Consider the following 16,865-nt stretch of genomic DNA (forward strand, 5'->3'; position numbering starts at 1 on the left):
TGTTTGCGCCACCCCCCCCAAACTTATTTCTGCCTGCACATTGAAACGTATCCCCCAGTATGGTTGTTCAAACCCTTTCACAGCAGTAGAGTAGCACAATACACATTAAGTGTGAAAGAAGACACTACACACTTTCTTGTTTTGTTTTGGGGTTTTTTTTGTTTTTTTTTGCTTTGCTTGCGTCACTTCCGTCTGATACCCACTATGTTGGCACAAGCTGGCCCCACTGGCACAGCTGGAGAGCAAGGTCTGCAGGTGCATCAATTGTTGACTGCTTCTTTCTAACTCTGCCATGTAGGACCCAAAGTCTCTTCCATTATACCTGGAAATGTGGCATAGATGTTGAGCATCTGGAATCCTAATTACTGCAGTGGTGTGATTCATCAAAAGGATCGTACGCTGCCTGGTCACATGATGGGCATCTGAATATGGCTTCTGCGACATCTCCTCTCTAGGGTTCTTAACACCTTGTACTATGATGCGTCATTGGTATTTTCAACTACATTCAGACCCCTTTGAATCTGTGAGTTTGTGTTGGACGGTCCACCCACGGATCACGTTACAAAATATGGATTCCTCAGTGACTTTCAGTGATGCACTCCTATAAATGTGTCTTCAAATAATATTTGGGTAACAACCTGACAGTCGAAAAAACATCTAAATGACCGTTGACATCTTTGATGTTCATTTTGGTGCTTTAATGCCGCAGAATAACATTGTAGTAGGAGAGCTATAGACGATATGTTGTGTTTGGAGGCTGAGTAGCCCAATGGTGTCTCCAGTGATTCCAAGATTGAGAGAGCTTTGGAGTGTACTCAAAACTACAGTAGAGATACTTACAAAATATTCAGTTTAGTCAGGCACTGTGACAGAAACTAAATTGATAGACTTGTGGTGGTCTGTAGGGACATCAATGACAGCCACAACACTTTAGACCAACACGATCAAGCACAGATACATGTAATGATGCCTCATGAGGAGACTGTGCGTGCGTGCATGTGCGTGTACGCGCTTGTCAGGAAGTGGAATGAATGTTGTGTCTCTTTATGTACGTGCTGCTAATCTATTTATTTACCTGTCATTGGCTGCGATAATGGCTTCCCTTCCTCTCTCTCAGTCTCAGTCTATCTAGTGATGGGGAATTGGCGTCCGTGTGTCGCTTGATAATCAAACCTGTATTTTCTCATCAGACTCTAATCAGACCAATTACACGCGTGACGGAGTGTGTGGGCAGGTTGATGTAGGGAAGTGATAAGGATATACGTACACCTCTCTCCCCCCCACACACACACACGTTTTGGGATTAAACACTCTCTGTCTCTGGATATCTGCAACTCTTATCTGAGACAGCCATCCCTGACATGACCTGTCAGGACTCGTGGCATGGGTGTCTCACACACAGACCCCCTTTACACTTGACTGAAAAATGGGTTTTCTGATCACCGATTGAAGGCTGATTCATTTGTCCATGTGTAGTTACATGTTACTCCAGCGTGGCCCTTGATTGGCCACATTGAAATCCAATTTGGTCCTGGTCTTTTCTGCAAGCCAGAACGTCATATCTGCCCCTGCTGATACAAAAGAATTTAGAATTCACATACATTTTGCTCATGTACAACTGAGGAGACAGCAGAGTCTGCGTTAGAGTTTTTGTAAGGACATGCCTTTCGGTACAAAGTGACTATAAATGTTTTGCATATGTATTCGCAGATTATGTCTTGCCTTTTTTCTGAGTCAGGGAATCTGTCACATATGAGGAACAGGGGTTCTTCTAATTAAGACGTGTGACTCACGCCCACATTGATGATAAGTTTTTAAATCACACTAAGTTTGTTTGCTGGTGCGTGGAGGACATGAGATGTGATTATCATGAAAAATGTAAAAAAAAATGATTAGAAGCTAAACTAGAGCCTCAGGAGCCTTCCTCAGGAGTTTTGGGCTGCACACATTAAAATATTACGATAGAACCATTTTTTTTTCTTCACAATTTTGTTATGTTGTCAACCTGGTCTTGAAAACTGTTGCTTCCTCAAGATCTGTAAATGCTTGTTCTTGTTCATTTCCAAACTAGCAGATCATTCATGTGTATATGGTGCATTTACACTATATAACTCAAGTTCCTTCATATGGTTGCAGACATCCAAACAGCCAAAAAAGGGTTGAGGTGACCATGTGTGAAAGGGCTCATGAACATAAACCTAATGCCCTCTACTGTCTTTGCACTTTCTTGACCCCAACAAGAACAATACATCTTACTGAGCTACTCTGTCTCCCATATACCAATACCAGTGCCATGTTTTTGTTTCTCAGGAAAGTGTGGTAAATAAACTTGTTGTGTTTGTGCTTGTGTTGGTCTACATTTTTGTTGGTGTCACCTGATTTTCTATCTCTTTTCTCCTCCATGGCAGGCGTATGATGGGTTTGCAAGCTTGGGCATCTCTCGTCTTCTGGAGCCGTCAGACATGGTACTGTTGGCGATCCCCGACAAGCTGACCGTGATGACCTACCTGTACCAGATCCGGGCCCACTTCTCAGGTGAAGAACTCAACGTGGTGCAAATCGAGGCCAACAGCAGTCGCAGCAAATACAAAGTCGGGGACTTTGAAACCGATACAAATGCCTCCATCGGCCAGGACAAGTTCTATGCAGAGCTCAACGACGTGCAGCACCGACATACTAGCGTCCCGCCAGTTGACTCCAGTGTGGCCATTGGAAAAAATGGCACCACAGCAGTAATGGAGTCTGACTGGAAGGTGAACGATGGAGGGACAAGCTTGTACACAGAGGAATCTGTGCTGTCCTCACCGCCAGTCCCCTCACCACGCACAACCCCTGCTGCTTCCACAGCATCCTCCACACGGGTGACGTCATCAGATGACAGAGGAAACCTGTTCAAAGCCAACACTGTGGACCTTGGTGACCTTCCATCAAAAACAGAACGAGCAAGCGAAAAGGAGAGAAAGGAGAAGGAAGAGGTTGAGGAGCAGGACCGGGGCAAGGGTTTCGTACCGGGTTCCCCATCCGAAAGGGGCTTGCCGTCCTTCTCATCCTCCCCTCCTCACCACAAACTGGGTTTCTCCTACAACAGAGATGCAGACCTCATCAAGAAGAAAAGAGCTAGCTTACGTCATTCAGAGTCAGAACCCTCCTCGGAGACCAGCTCGCCGCCTCACGTGTCCCCAAAAGAGGTGAAGAAACAGGTAAGTGATTTTCTTTTATTCAATCAAACAGCCAATAATACTGGGAAATTCTTTTCATTTCATTCAGACTTTCCTGAAGCAAATGACCAAGACTTTTGACTAATTATTTTAACAACTTAGCATCAAACTGCTTTTCTTTAAAATAACTGTTTATTCTAGTTCCTTGTGTACATGCAGACTGTCAGAATGCCTGTTTTTTTTTTTCCTCATCCTCTATGACTGGAGCTTTCACAACAATTGTCATTAGACGATGTTGTTCCCATTTCGTTTCACTCTTGCTAAGCTTTAAACATCCCTGTTGTCACTGCAAAGATGACCGTTGCCAAATTTGTTCCTCCGCATTAGATGTTGTCGCCAAGTTCAGACACATCACAACTGGGCCTTTAACATGAGGCGACCACAGAAGACACCAAGGAGAACCCCTGTTTTGACATTTCATTATATTTTTCATTATATTCCTCATCCCTTCAGTTGATGGCAGTTGGTGCTGTGACTGCTCAGGCGTGGCGACACTTGGCGCACAGCTCACCTCATCTTGTCTCTCACACAGACGGGCAGGCACTCAGATACACAGAAAAAAAACACAGTGAATATATTGGTGACTGCATTAGTTCATCCCAGATTGCCATTTCCTGTTTACATGGGGAAAGGTCACAGGGCAGGTAGGGGAGAGGTAAAGGGGGGTTATGACAGCTATGACACTTGGATTTTGATCAGCTGTTATCTGTCTGGCAGGATGCGTCCTTGTCTGCATCCACACTAGATATGGCTTGGTGAATGGGATAAACATTTTTGCTGTTTTATAAACAGCTGGTGTGGAAAAGCTCATACTGCCGAAAAATATCGGCTGCCGTTTTCTGTTTCATGATGGCAAAAAAATGAACAGCGATGACGTTTACTCATACTCTAAATGCATTGCTCAGGCTTGACTTTTAGGTCACTTCACTGGCTCATTGAGTTGAAGACTGTGACAGGTCTCACTAATAAAGACCTTTCAGTTTTTGGATTCTACCCAAGTCAGATTGTGATGAGAACTGTTATCTTCTCTCTTCTCTTGTTCATCTTGCCAGAGTTAAATCATGGTACTAGGTTTGGGGGTGTTTTTATATATATGTGTCTATGTCTCAGATGTTGTTTTCTGTCTTGTAGGACACCGCCCCACCTCCATTATCAAGTCCCCCAGCTGAGAAAGTGAGTCCAGTTTCATAACATGTGCTTTTTGATGAAAGATATAGGCTTTCAATAATGACTTCTTCTTTATGCCAATGTGATGCCATTTGTGTTGTCATTGCACTGTATTCAGGGAAGCGCTTTGTTCCACGCCTCTCTCTATCTTGTGCTCACAGAAGATACTGTCGCGTCAGGAGGAGCTGAAGGAGAGAGCCAGACTTCTGCTGGAGCAGGCCAGGAAAGATGCTGCACTCAAGGCCGGCAGCAAGAGCACCCTCAATTCAGCATCTGTTGCCACAACTCAGGGCACCAGTGCCGCTGACGTAAGTGTGCTTGTCTCCGTGTGTTGATTTCGTCGTGGAAATGCATGTTTTGTGACTTGGCTGGTCGAGCAGCAGTGGACACACCAGCAGTGGGTCTGCTGTGTTTATGTAGGATGTAATTGTACTTCACTTCAAGTGTAATTACATGTTGCTGAACAGGAGTGCCAAATCTCTGATTCCAAGATTCGTATTTCTCAGTGCACTCTGGGACTTGTTGTGTGAGCTGGTTCTTTTGACACTGAAGTTTGATCTGTGGATCATGGAGATGGCAGTTTTGAAGGCAGTCACTTTGATTCATATCTACTTGCATCAGAGAGATGTTTAGGAAATGCGGGACGTGACCAGTCCACAGGAGTCAAGCGTTTCTGATTGACCATTAATCAGTATCAAGGTGATATTGCAGTGTTGAACGTGTACATGAAGCTTGTCATTCTAATGTTGTGAAAGAGAAATGACTGTAGATCTATATGAACTGCATTCAGAAGTGTGAAACGTTTTTTAATGGTTAATGGTTTAATGCTCCTCCACGTGTATTTTCTTTGACCAAGTTAAATTGACGTTGAACATGCATTTAATGATCTAACCCGACTTCATAAAGTGGGCCTCTGGCTTTTCTATCTTGGTAATTTAAGTTGAATTAAGTGGATCCCGGCCCTTTGACCTCAGATATCTGATAAAATTAATCACTTTTGTCTCATCAGTTGGCAGACGGTGGGCCCAAAATGCTTCCTTGCCGGGGCTGGTTTTGTAGACTGCTGAATCACCTGGTCAGGAATCACAACATCAAAGTTTTTTTTTCTTTTTTTTTTTTTTTTATTCAACTGACTTGTATAATCTCATTTGTAACCCTGAAGTACAGCAACAATCTGACCATCTGTTCATAAATTAAAATGTTTAGGTTTCCTGAGCTTCCTCAGCGCAGACACTGACTGAGTTACAATCCTTCGACAAGCCAGATTTTATCAGACAGGTGAAATAATTTATTGATGCCAGATGTCGAGCAATCAGAGAAGTCAGAATCCTGGACAGGAAGTCGTGCTCGCTTCTGCATTACTAGAGTTGCACTTGTTGGACTGAATCAGTGTGATGTGAGTTTGTGTTGATGCTGCGTACTACGTGAGTCTATGGCCATGGGAATGAGATAATTATCACTTCAGCAAGTCGATTGCAAGTTCTTTGCATGGAGGTTTTGTTTTGTAAATATTCAAAATGAAATATTCATTTGTTTTATTGTCAGAATACTGATTCAAGTGACTCTGATGGAGAGGCTTCGGTTTGACTGGGGTTGCACATCTCTTCCTATATTTTTGGTTCACACTCACCATGCAAAAATCCCTGTCCAAAGTGTCTCGACGTCCATCGCTCGGCTCAGACACACCGTGTTGCCTGTGAGTCTGCACAAAGACCACATCCTCCATTTTGGATTTCTCAAGGACTTCAACAGCTTCTACAGCAGGTCAAATTTGGATGGACTTCATTGCACTTGTTACAGTGGCTTATTTGGAGATTTTGCTGGCCTCCTTTATAAATGTGCCCAGCTTGTCAATTGTCAACGTCGGCAAGGCAAACACCTGTCAGCCCAAGTACATTCACAGTGGAAAGGAAGTAGAAGTCGCTGTAGCGGAGAATACCAGACTAGAAAGGACACAGGTGAAATTGCCAGTTTTGAAACTCTCATGCTTCACTGAACATGATGCAGCTGAAGCCAAGGGGTGGAGGGGCACGGTGATGGACCAGCGGCTGCCAAGAGAGAGCACCAGGGTCCAGCCCTTCTGTCATTTCCAAGTGTTTCCTGCAGGAAGCAAACTGTGGAAAACACCTTGTGAGGATGAGGTTTTCCTGGTCAAATGAGTGAAATGCCCTAAATATCTAAAAGACAACAGCTGTTTTCTAGAAAGCTTTGCTGTTGGAGTCCTTTCAGAATGTCCTTGAAATGATGATTTTTAAACGTGGTGGTGTGAGTGGTCGCCCCACAGGAATATTTCAGCCCCATTTAAAGGAGTAATTGAGGCATGAGCTACGCGCTGGATAAAGCCCTCCCAGAAAGGATGCAAATTTAATGTCTTTTAAGTTGCACGTGAATTTAGATGATAGGAATTTCACTGTTCCAAATTGTGAGGCAAGATGGGTGACTTGTTTTTTTTTTTTTTTTTTTTTTTTTTTTTTTAAAACATATTCCCAAGGACAATTGGTTAACAACCCCTCAAACGCACACACACACACACACACGACTCTCATGCATAAAGGAAGGAGGAACGCGGCAGATATTGAATTGTTGACACTTTTTTTAATAGAAATCATTGATCAAAGGAATACGACTGGCCTCGAGGCCAATGTGCTGATAATTGTTAGTGATTCAGATTAGATTACTTGATGTCTTGTTTTGATTAGCGTGAGTGTGTGTGTGTCCACGTTATCAGCTGGAGAGGCACAAGCCTTTTTCCCATTTAACCCTCCATCCCTCCAAGTAGGTGCTCGGCTGTTTAGCATGCATAAGGTATAATTTAATTAAATTAAAGCGGGCTCCATTCTTCCAGGCAAGTGGCTAATGTGGGGCCAGCAGAATAATTTGGAGAGGGGCAACACTCTCTTTAAGGAGCGTCGCGATCAAAGCACCGTTTCCATTATCAGGGAGAGCAACTTTGCATTTGTTTGCTGTTTCTCATTGATTTACTGTCTTTCAGCTTCACCACCATGTTTCGTACTTTTTTAAATCATTGTGAAATTGTCCTTTCAATGTTATTCACGCAGTTGTGACATAATTAGATGGAGAAAAAAAAATTCTAATTTAATGTCTAATTGAAATTATTCAAATTAAATCAGAGGTTAAAATCTAATGTTCTGGCAATAATAACTACTGAGTGAGTACTGAATGTGTTTTCATAATTTTTCTACTAAAACAAACACTTTAGTGTCATGACTTTAAATGAAATGAAAATTACAGTATGTCATTGGGTCTGGTCAGTAAACAGCTGGAAATGCGTTACATTTTTCATGCAGCATTAGGTGGTGTTTCTATTGACACACAGGAAACAGGGAAAACCAATCGTCTTATTAAGTGTCATATTATATTGACTGACATGTAAAACAGATAAGTTATGGAAAATGTGGTGATGATATTGTGTGTATTTCAACATCTTAACTGGTCCAGTGGTAAAAATGAAACGATAAAATTGCAAATATGTTAGTTTTGTTGCATTAGAATAATAATACATATAATATGATGTATGATATATGAGGACTGCGTTTGATGTTTTTCTAAAAAGGTTTGCTAAATGTCATTATTATTTTCCCTCACACTCGTAACATGATGCGGTGACGTTTGATATAAATACGCACGTATGAATAAAGGAAATCAAACGAGACCAGATGGAACTTTTTCTCTCTCATGCTCTGCATCCGGGCGACTGTGGACCATGAAGAGTGTCATGACCAGTCGGGGGGGGGGCTTGTCCCTCTCAGTGAACGTTAAAGACATTTGACGTTTCTCTATTTGGCAGAAGTGAAAGTTATTTGGTCAAACATGAGCAGGAGGCATGTGATAACTCCACAAAGAGAGAAGTATGTGTGTGTGGCAGGGGGACAGGGGGGTCTTCTCTGATGTCTTGATCAGCTCTTGTGATTGAGCAATTGAGAGAGCAGCGGTATTTCTCCTGCTCGTTAACACGTACACACGGGCACACACAGACACACACTCATTTTGGACGACGTCTTTGATCTCTACTCCAGCCAATTCAGCCACGACACATACCCACACACTCCAACACACACGGTCCAAAGGAACTCCCCGCCAAACTATTTAGTTTCATTAGGGGCAGATTCTTCAAAAGGGCCGGAGAGGGAGAGCGTGCGGGGGGAGTGGGGGGGGAGAAGAAGCAGAAGAAAGGCATCAACCTAAAAATCATTCATTCATTCTATCAACTATTACTTGTTAAAGGAAGGAGAAAAAGGCCTTCCTCAAGGAGAGAAAGTCCTCATTTGCGCCCTGAAAATATCGTGTGGTGTTGTGAATATGACTTGTAACTGCATTTAATGGTCAACGCCAGTTTTAAAAATCATGTGCTCTAACTTCAGTAATTAGAATATTTGCATTCTAGAGTTGCAGGAGACTATTAAATGATAACAGGGTTGTGTTCGATGAGATACATTTTAAGTGTTTTTGAAGTAATCCAAGTGAGACAGCGTTGCTTAAATAACATCTATATTAATGCAGCCCCGCTGCCTGTCCTTTAAAACAGGTTAGTCACAGCACTGGAATTTTACAGTTTCCCTGCACTTCAAATGTCATTGGAATTAAAATTGAACTCATAAACTAATCAGGGGTTGAAATGTTTTAGCTTAAAAACACAAGGGGAGAAGAAAGTGACTTCAATAAAGAAGAGGAAAAGAGGTGAGGCAGAGACGGGCTGTGCAAAGGGAGAAAAACACTCCTCAGAGGAGGTGAGGAAGCCACGGCAGGGAGAGGAGGAGGAGGAGGAGGAGGGCGCTGGTCGGCAGAAATCAAACAAGACCCAATTACAGGAATCTCAACGAGTCAATGAGCAGAGGAATTCTTCTACCTTGAAAACGCCGAGTCGTTTGCGGGCTCTCTTCTCTGACGCGTGCACAAATATTTAAGAAAATGCAGACGGAAACGCGTGAAGGTGCCGAAAACTTCCACACAATCTGGTGTCACACATAAATGCACGCAAACACACGTAGACTTAGAACCTGGTGAGAATCCTCATAATTAACCTGGCCAGGCCGCTGTGAAATTACTGTTTTCATCTGCTAATGGATGAAAAGAGCTCAAGTCAAGCGTCTGTATTAAAGTATTAAAAACACTACAATCAAAATATACCCACTCCCCATATCTGACCCTTCTGGAGGGTGGCATGACTTTTGAAAACTTGACTGAGTTTTGAAGGCCACCTATCAGGAGGACGAGGCGGCGGCGGTGGAGGAGACAATTAGTGGCACTGATTGTCCATCAAAGATCAGAGGGACGGGAGGACAGATAAAGTGGAGGAAAATGGGAATTACAAAGCCAAGTTGAAAGGAAGGACAGTGAAAATACTGGGACTGCCGTAGAAAGTGACATAGAAAAGGAGTGAGAGAAAGTGAAAAAGTGAACCTTTGACCTGAGATGAAAGAGGCAGTCACTGTGGGCTACAATTAGGGATGGCAGGAGGGGGACCCTAGGTCAAGAGAACAGGGCTGCCGACACACACACACACACACACACACAAACAAGTAGGCTGTTCTGGAGCAGTAGCTGTTCGAACAGGGTCGCAGTTTAAACAACACGTAATGATGAACTTGCAACTGAAGCAGGCAGAACAGTTCTCTTGTTATTCGTCATTGTTCTTCATCATATTCTGCTGACACTAATGACATAATATATTGCACAGATTATGTACCTTCTTTTGGATGGCACTTGAACATTTCAAGATGTTTCACTGGTGGTGCCAGATCTAAGGGGCAGTATCTCTCTATCCTGTAAGTGAACAGCATCATTTTTCTCTTAAAAATAAAGTTTGCCCAACAGCAGCATTTTTTCAATGCTTTCTGTGATTATGTTATCAATTATAGTGCACAGTGGATGTGTTTGTTGTCTGAGATAGTGTTTGATGCGAGGTTGTAATAAGGAAGTCGACATTGAAGAAAGTGGAAAAAATCTGGATTAAATATCTATTAATTAAATATCAATAGAGACATTATCACTCAATCAAGTATTACAATATATCAGTAAAAATATCAATATAATATCACGCAATGAAGTATCTCGATAGTTGAGGTTATGGATATTTTCTTAGTGCATTGATTTAGTCCCACTGATGAACAGGGGTTGGCAGTTAAATGTCCTCTGGGGCACGCACTGTGATTGTTGTGAGGGACTGTCAAACTGAAAGACAGAAGAAAAGAATAAAAGACTGTTAATTTTATCTTTTCAGTTTGATGGTAAAATAACAGTGAAAACTGGAAAAACTGTAATTCACAGTACATTCTGAATGTATATGTCTTCATCTTATTTGAAGATTGTCAATATTAACCATAAATATCTTTGCAACAGAACTGTGGATAAAACATGTGAATATGAGTTCTTTCAAGGGCTGCGTAAACACTGGCAAAGGCCTCGGGCCTTAAGCGAGGGAATGATGCTTCCTCCACACACTCCAGTTGTTTTAATTGGCGTTAAACCCTTAAGAAGAGAAGTCATACAACACATTTGGTAATGATTTAATCTTCAGTAATTTGTCGCCTCTCAGAAGAGCTAAATCTGCTCTTAAATCGTGCATTATGCCTGACAATGGTTGCGTAATTCCATTTCATTGTTGTAATAAGCTGATATTATAGCCATTCTGAAGCAGGCAAACATAATCCTTCACACACAAAGCCTGACCATTTTACCTGTCAGGTTTGGTGTGCGGTGACAGGTTACTGTTTTTCCCTGCTGCCCACTGACACAATGTCTGCCTTTTTCTTCCTGTATTTATCTTTCTATGTTCTTTTCCTTGTCTCTCTCCCCCTCACTAGTAATTATCTTGTCTATTTAAAGGGCACAACCTTCCCATCTGCCTCACCTGTCAGTGTGACGCGCTCCTGTGACGCTTGCTTATATATTGACTGTATACGCTTCCTGTTTTACCTGTCCTGCTCTATAACTGCTCATTGTCGTGACCCCGTGTATAAACAGTCACAAACACACCGTTGCTTGCACACACCGAAGCCAATGTTTAAATTTAATCAAATTATTTCACGTCACACCGAGCCCAGAGCTTGAACTCACTCAAAAGTTTTGTTTTTTACTGCCAGATTCAGTCGTGCAGACCGGCAGCCTCAGGTCCCAAGTCCTTCTGTTTCGTGGCTGGTCCTTTCTCAATTCGTCGGCCATCGCACTTCTGCATCTGCAGAAATTCATGGGTTGTTTCGTGAGTGAGTGTGAAAAAGAAGTTTGACAGGACATGAATTATCATGCAAATTGCTGCAATAGTTAAGTCAGATTTGTTCTGTTACACTCAGTAGTTATGTAGTAGTTATCTAATGTAATGACAAAGAAAGGCTGCACAGGAAGTAACTCAGAGATTTGTCTACTTGTTACTTTGGTTGTGCTGAAAACTTGAACCATTACCAGTATTATTTGAGTGGTAGCATATGTCACTCAATTTTCGTATTGCAATGACTTTTTGTGACAAAAAAATCATTTGGAACAAATTCCATATCACAAAATTAATGTGTTTTTCTAGCAGTTGAGTTTGCGCTGAACACTGAACAATAAAAACAGAAAAAATTGATTAAATATTTTGTTACCCACAGAAACATTTAAAAAATGAGAGCCTCCACAAATACAAAAGTTGCAACAATGGCTGGAGGTCACGTCCCATGCGGATGTAAAAGTAAATCAAAATTGTCAGCCGCAATTCATCTACCCGCTGTGTAATGTGTTTACTCTCCATGAATAGTACGGAGCCCCCACGTTGCTCCTAGTGAGTTACTTGTGTTTCACCTTTTTTTTTGTGGAATTCTGTTTGTGACGAATAGTGACCTTTTTTTATTTCAAATTTACGAAAAGGATACAGAACCCTTCATCGAGAACCTGTGTAATTGGTAAATACGAGTCAGTGGTGGGGCAAATATTGAGTTAAATGAGTTCATGTACGCATGAAGACACGCTCTTTTATCACATGTCACATATACATTCATACTGCATTTGACATGAGAATTAAGATGATGATTCATTTGCCCCAAGTGCTCGGAGGAGTCACGTGTGTTTGCTTTGACTTGCCCTTCCCAATGATGCAGTCAGTTTAGAGTACAGACTACGTTGTTTTTTTTTCTCCGCTTAATCATGACATCTTGACCAGTCTGAGCACACACGCGCACACACGGCCCTCAGATTTATATTTACGCACACATTATCCACAAAGACCCCTATCATGCGCACGCACCCGCTGAATCATAATTAGGCCGTGTCCTGGCTCTTTGATAGCCGTGTACAGTGGCTCTTCTTTAATTCTTTATCAAATGCATTGATCGCACTGGGCCTTGCACGCTCATTGATCCGCGCACTCTGTCTGGAGCCAGACGATAAGCCCTGTCTATGGCCTCTCTCTCACCCTTCTCTCCAAAATATTAGCAGTACACTTCTTCATTTGTGGCTGTCATTGCCGCAGTTTCTACATTGTTTATTTTTGTATTGCCAAACTTCTGTTTAAACACATAAATGGACAAACAGCATTCCTCTTTGATGTTCTCACTCACTACCAGACGGATGTTGCTATTTGTTCATTTCTTCTTGGGTAAATTCTATACTTCCAGACCCTAATCCTCATCAAATTGACACTGTATCAATATGCTCAATATATATGTAAAATTTAGCCCATTTGCCGACACTTTATTTAAATAGTAGTGGTAGTAAATAGTAGGAACAGTGAGAGCTGAGATTTTGTGAATGACTGCTTGACACTGATCTGGATTATCTGCCTCTAGAGCAGGATAATCTGATAATCAGAACAGTACATAGGATGTGTAAGAATGCATTGAAGGCAACATACAGAAAAGTAAACCTGTCACAGATCAGTTTTTAATTATCGGGACAAGGATCTGGTGAAGGATATACTGTCTAGGTCAGGGGTCAACAATAGTTTTCAAACAAAGCCGTCTTAGTGCTTGGTGGTAATGGAGAGGTACTGCACTGTCAAATCCAGAATTTACACAGTTTCAGAAGCAGCACGTTTGCTTCACCAAATTGTTTTTGCTTTCATTCATTTGGTGCTGAAATGTTGCCGCTGTTTCTCCTCTGTTCATTTATGGACACAATAAAATAAATTTCATCATTTGCCATCAGAGGGGTTACTATTTTTATTCTATTTTTGGTAAAGTCACTCAAAATTCAGCAGTTTAGTGGTTGTTGAACTGATATATTTCCAGTTTTTAATTAGTTAATTTAATTGTATTAAACCCTCTTGTTTTCATGTGCAATTTAAAAATGATGCCCTGTAATCTGTGTGACCATTAGTCCAGTAGTAAAAACTTTTTTCTTTCTCCTTCAAAACATGGAGGGGGCTACGTTCCTGATGTGATGGGGCACGCTCAGCACCAGGCTTTGTTCCTCTTTTTCCTTGCATTTTTTTCTTCATTCTTAGATTCTTGAGAAAAACAAGTTACTCCTTCATCAGTTCCATTTATTAAATTTACTAGGCCACCAACAGAGCTCATTCAAATGAGCGATAAACATTGCACATGGACCATACATATCTACACTTTTGGATATTTCAGTGACAGCAGCGATAATATGTCTGTGCATGGGCCTGTGGGAGGCTCAATGTTGAAAGAGGTTTTTGGAGTGACTTGGTTTTCTGTTATGTTTCTGTCTTGGCGTGTTGGTGTGTTTTTTGTCGGAGTCGATTGACATTAATTGTCACAACTGTAAGCTGTGCGGGGTGAGAGGCGTGTTGAAGTGAAATCCACTACTGTTGGTTTCCTTTTTTAGCTGAAAGATTGCTGCATTAAATGTCCAACATTTACTGTAAAAATACAAGGAAGGCGCGTCCATGCACCCTCAACTCAATAATGTGTATTCCCCCAAAACTGTGTCCAAAACCTGCAACGCTTGAATCGATATGTCTATTCGTCCTCCTCGGATACCGAGAGTGAAAGTGCTGTTTGTGAGCTCTGGATGTGGAATTGTGTGTGTGTTTATCCTGCTGCTGTTTCAGATAGAGACCTAAAGCACCTCTCGACTGTGAATTAGCCCCTCATGACAAATGTCTGGACCCGCATGGCTGGTCACCAGACCGTCCAGCTATCTGGGTGGTTGGCAAACCCCTTTTTCCCCCCCAGATTGTGATTGTGTGCATATCTCTGTGTGTCCATGTTTCCACGTGGACGTGGGGCATCACTCTGTGCCCATGCTAGGGCTCTGTACATGGCCAGCAGTGCATGCCCTCCTCCTTCTTTCTTATTGCCCAGAAAAGAGCAACCAGCGAGACAACTTGCTCAGACAGAGCTTCCAGAGCAGAGAGGGGTCCTCATTCGACGCCAAACCCTCTGTGAAGCCTGCTGTCTCAGTCTCGCACTCAACCGTTCAGCCTCCTTCCCTCGGAGGTCCCCGGCAGTCAGTGGAAGACACAGAGCATTATTGTTTTCACTGTCATCTTTAAAAGGAAAGTAACAACCTCTGCTCCCCTGGAGCTTCTTTGTGCTACTCACTGACCACCAATGGGCACACTCTCCTCGTTTTCAACTCGGCGATGAGGTGGACAGGTTAACTATCAACCATTATTTGCATGTACTTTTGTTTTAGGTCTCTGTTCTATTTCTATTAAACACATTTGTTTGGAAAACAGCTCAGCCATAATTGATTTGATTTTAATTTATTAGAATTATAATGATGTTTTATATTTGAGGGGGGGGGTTCTGTAAGTCCATTTGGATTTGAGAACGCTCAAGAACTTCCCCTGTTGATTCCTATTGCTTCTGAAATGTGACCAGCTCCAGCAAAAAAACCCTGAAAGATTTGACAAAATAAAACACGACAGTAAGTCAAATTTCAAACTTTTAAATATGTTCTTAATGTTCACCAACTGGCAACAAAGGGAGTCCAGAAAACTGCAGGGCAAATGGCACTGCGGTTGGAGTACAGCCTTTTGGACCATTTACCAGTTTGTTTATCAGTTCCAAACCAATATAGTTTTTTGGTGCAGGAAGTTGAGTTGTATACTTTATTCATTTGAAGGTATGAATTTGAATTAATAATGATGATAGTGCCTCATACTGGGTTTTTAATCTGTGTTATCTGATGGATTGTTTTGGCTGGAACATTACATTTGTTTTTGTAAACCGGACTTTATAATTATTAGACAAAAGGTCTCGATGAATTACCTAGGGAACTGGGTGGAACAGAACACTCTTTTTTTTATCCAACCATTCAGTTTTAAAACCATCCACCATCTCTTATTGAGACAAGCCTATTGATGGACTGTCATAATCTGATGTCCACAAGATGGCATAGCCCCACATGGATCGGCTGTCCACTTGACCAGGCATATCCTGTTTCAGCAGAACAATGAGTGCTAATTGGGGATGTCAGTGCTTGTAACAGTCAGGTGATGTGACATCCAATCTCAAAAAGGTGTGACAAAGCGCTGGAAATTTAAAACATCCAGGAAGATGTATGGAACCATGCGACCTGTGCTGCACGTGCATTATTTACTACTCTCTGATCTCCATCCACGGCAATTAGTTTAGTGCCAAAGTGAATGGCTGCGCTGAGACGGTTCAGATTCCTGTACAAGGAGAGTGTCAGTCTCCAGGACATTCTTGGTGATGACTTTGAACATTTTACTGCTTCTTTTTTAAATGTTTTGGGCGGCATTAAAGACTTGGGCTTGGAAGCGGAGTGAGTTGGGATGAAGGGAGTGATGAGATCGACGAGTAGAAATCCAGCTGCTGAGATCTATAGACAGTGAGGGAGAGATGGAGTCGATAAGGAAGAAGTGGTTGCAAATGTTATGGGGGTGCAAGTGAGGTTGTAGGTAGAGCACTAACTTTGAAGTTATCAGCTTTGCACTTAGGCAGTGAGGGAGTGACGTTTGCAGAGTGACGAGGATAGACGAGAAACGAAGGGTTGCATGAGCAGGAATTCATAAAATGCACCATTGCAAAGAAGGTGAAAGATACTGAGCACCGGGGCAGAAAACACCTAGAGAAGTCAGAGACTTACAGAGCAAGAGACTTTCTGGGGTTGACATCAAGAAAACATCTTGGGGTTTCATGTCATGTTTTTTTTCATATTGCCCCAGACAAAACTGGAACATCTTTATTCTTATTCCAAACCCATTTTTGGTGTTTGCCTTCTAATCAGCAGTCTAGCTGGCAGAGCTAGATGCTAGTTCTGTGGGTTTTCGCATAGCATTAATCCTTGCCTCTGGATAGGCAAAGTCAATTTCCTTGATTCCTGCCTCCAAAATGTCTCCCTATATAGCATTGCATCAAGAGGTTCTGCAGTGAGTCGAGGGGCCAGAGTCGTGGAGACTCTCTCTTCAACTGATCGTTGCATCTGTTCAGGCCAGATTGGATATCAGTGCAGTCGCCAGCAGGCAGCAGCTGAAATGACCGTTTATCATATTACATTTCTAAATCACGACGATGCCAGCGATGAAAACGCCGGGGAGATACGAGGGAATGAATG

General features: G+C 42.2%; 1 protein-coding gene across 6 annotated transcripts in view; it reads left to right on the plus strand.

Moving 5' to 3' along the window:
- Positions 1 to 16,865, plus strand: part of ehbp1 (EH domain binding protein 1) — a 122,880-nt gene that overhangs the window by 55,266 nt on the left and 50,749 nt on the right. For all 6 annotated transcript variants that reach the window (XM_053875733.1, XM_053875732.1, XM_053875736.1 and 3 more), the window contains 3 exons: positions 2,409 to 3,200; positions 4,350 to 4,391; positions 4,547 to 4,693. In XM_053875733.1, coding sequence (XP_053731708.1) covers positions 2,409 to 3,200; positions 4,350 to 4,391; positions 4,547 to 4,693 — 981 coding nt within the window. The remainder of the gene's footprint in view (positions 1 to 2,408; positions 3,201 to 4,349; positions 4,392 to 4,546; positions 4,694 to 16,865) is intronic.

The sequence above is a fragment of the Synchiropus splendidus genome, chromosome 9, assembly GCF_027744825.2.
Source record: "Synchiropus splendidus isolate RoL2022-P1 chromosome 9, RoL_Sspl_1.0, whole genome shotgun sequence".
NCBI lineage: Eukaryota > Metazoa > Chordata > Actinopteri > Syngnathiformes > Callionymidae > Synchiropus > Synchiropus splendidus.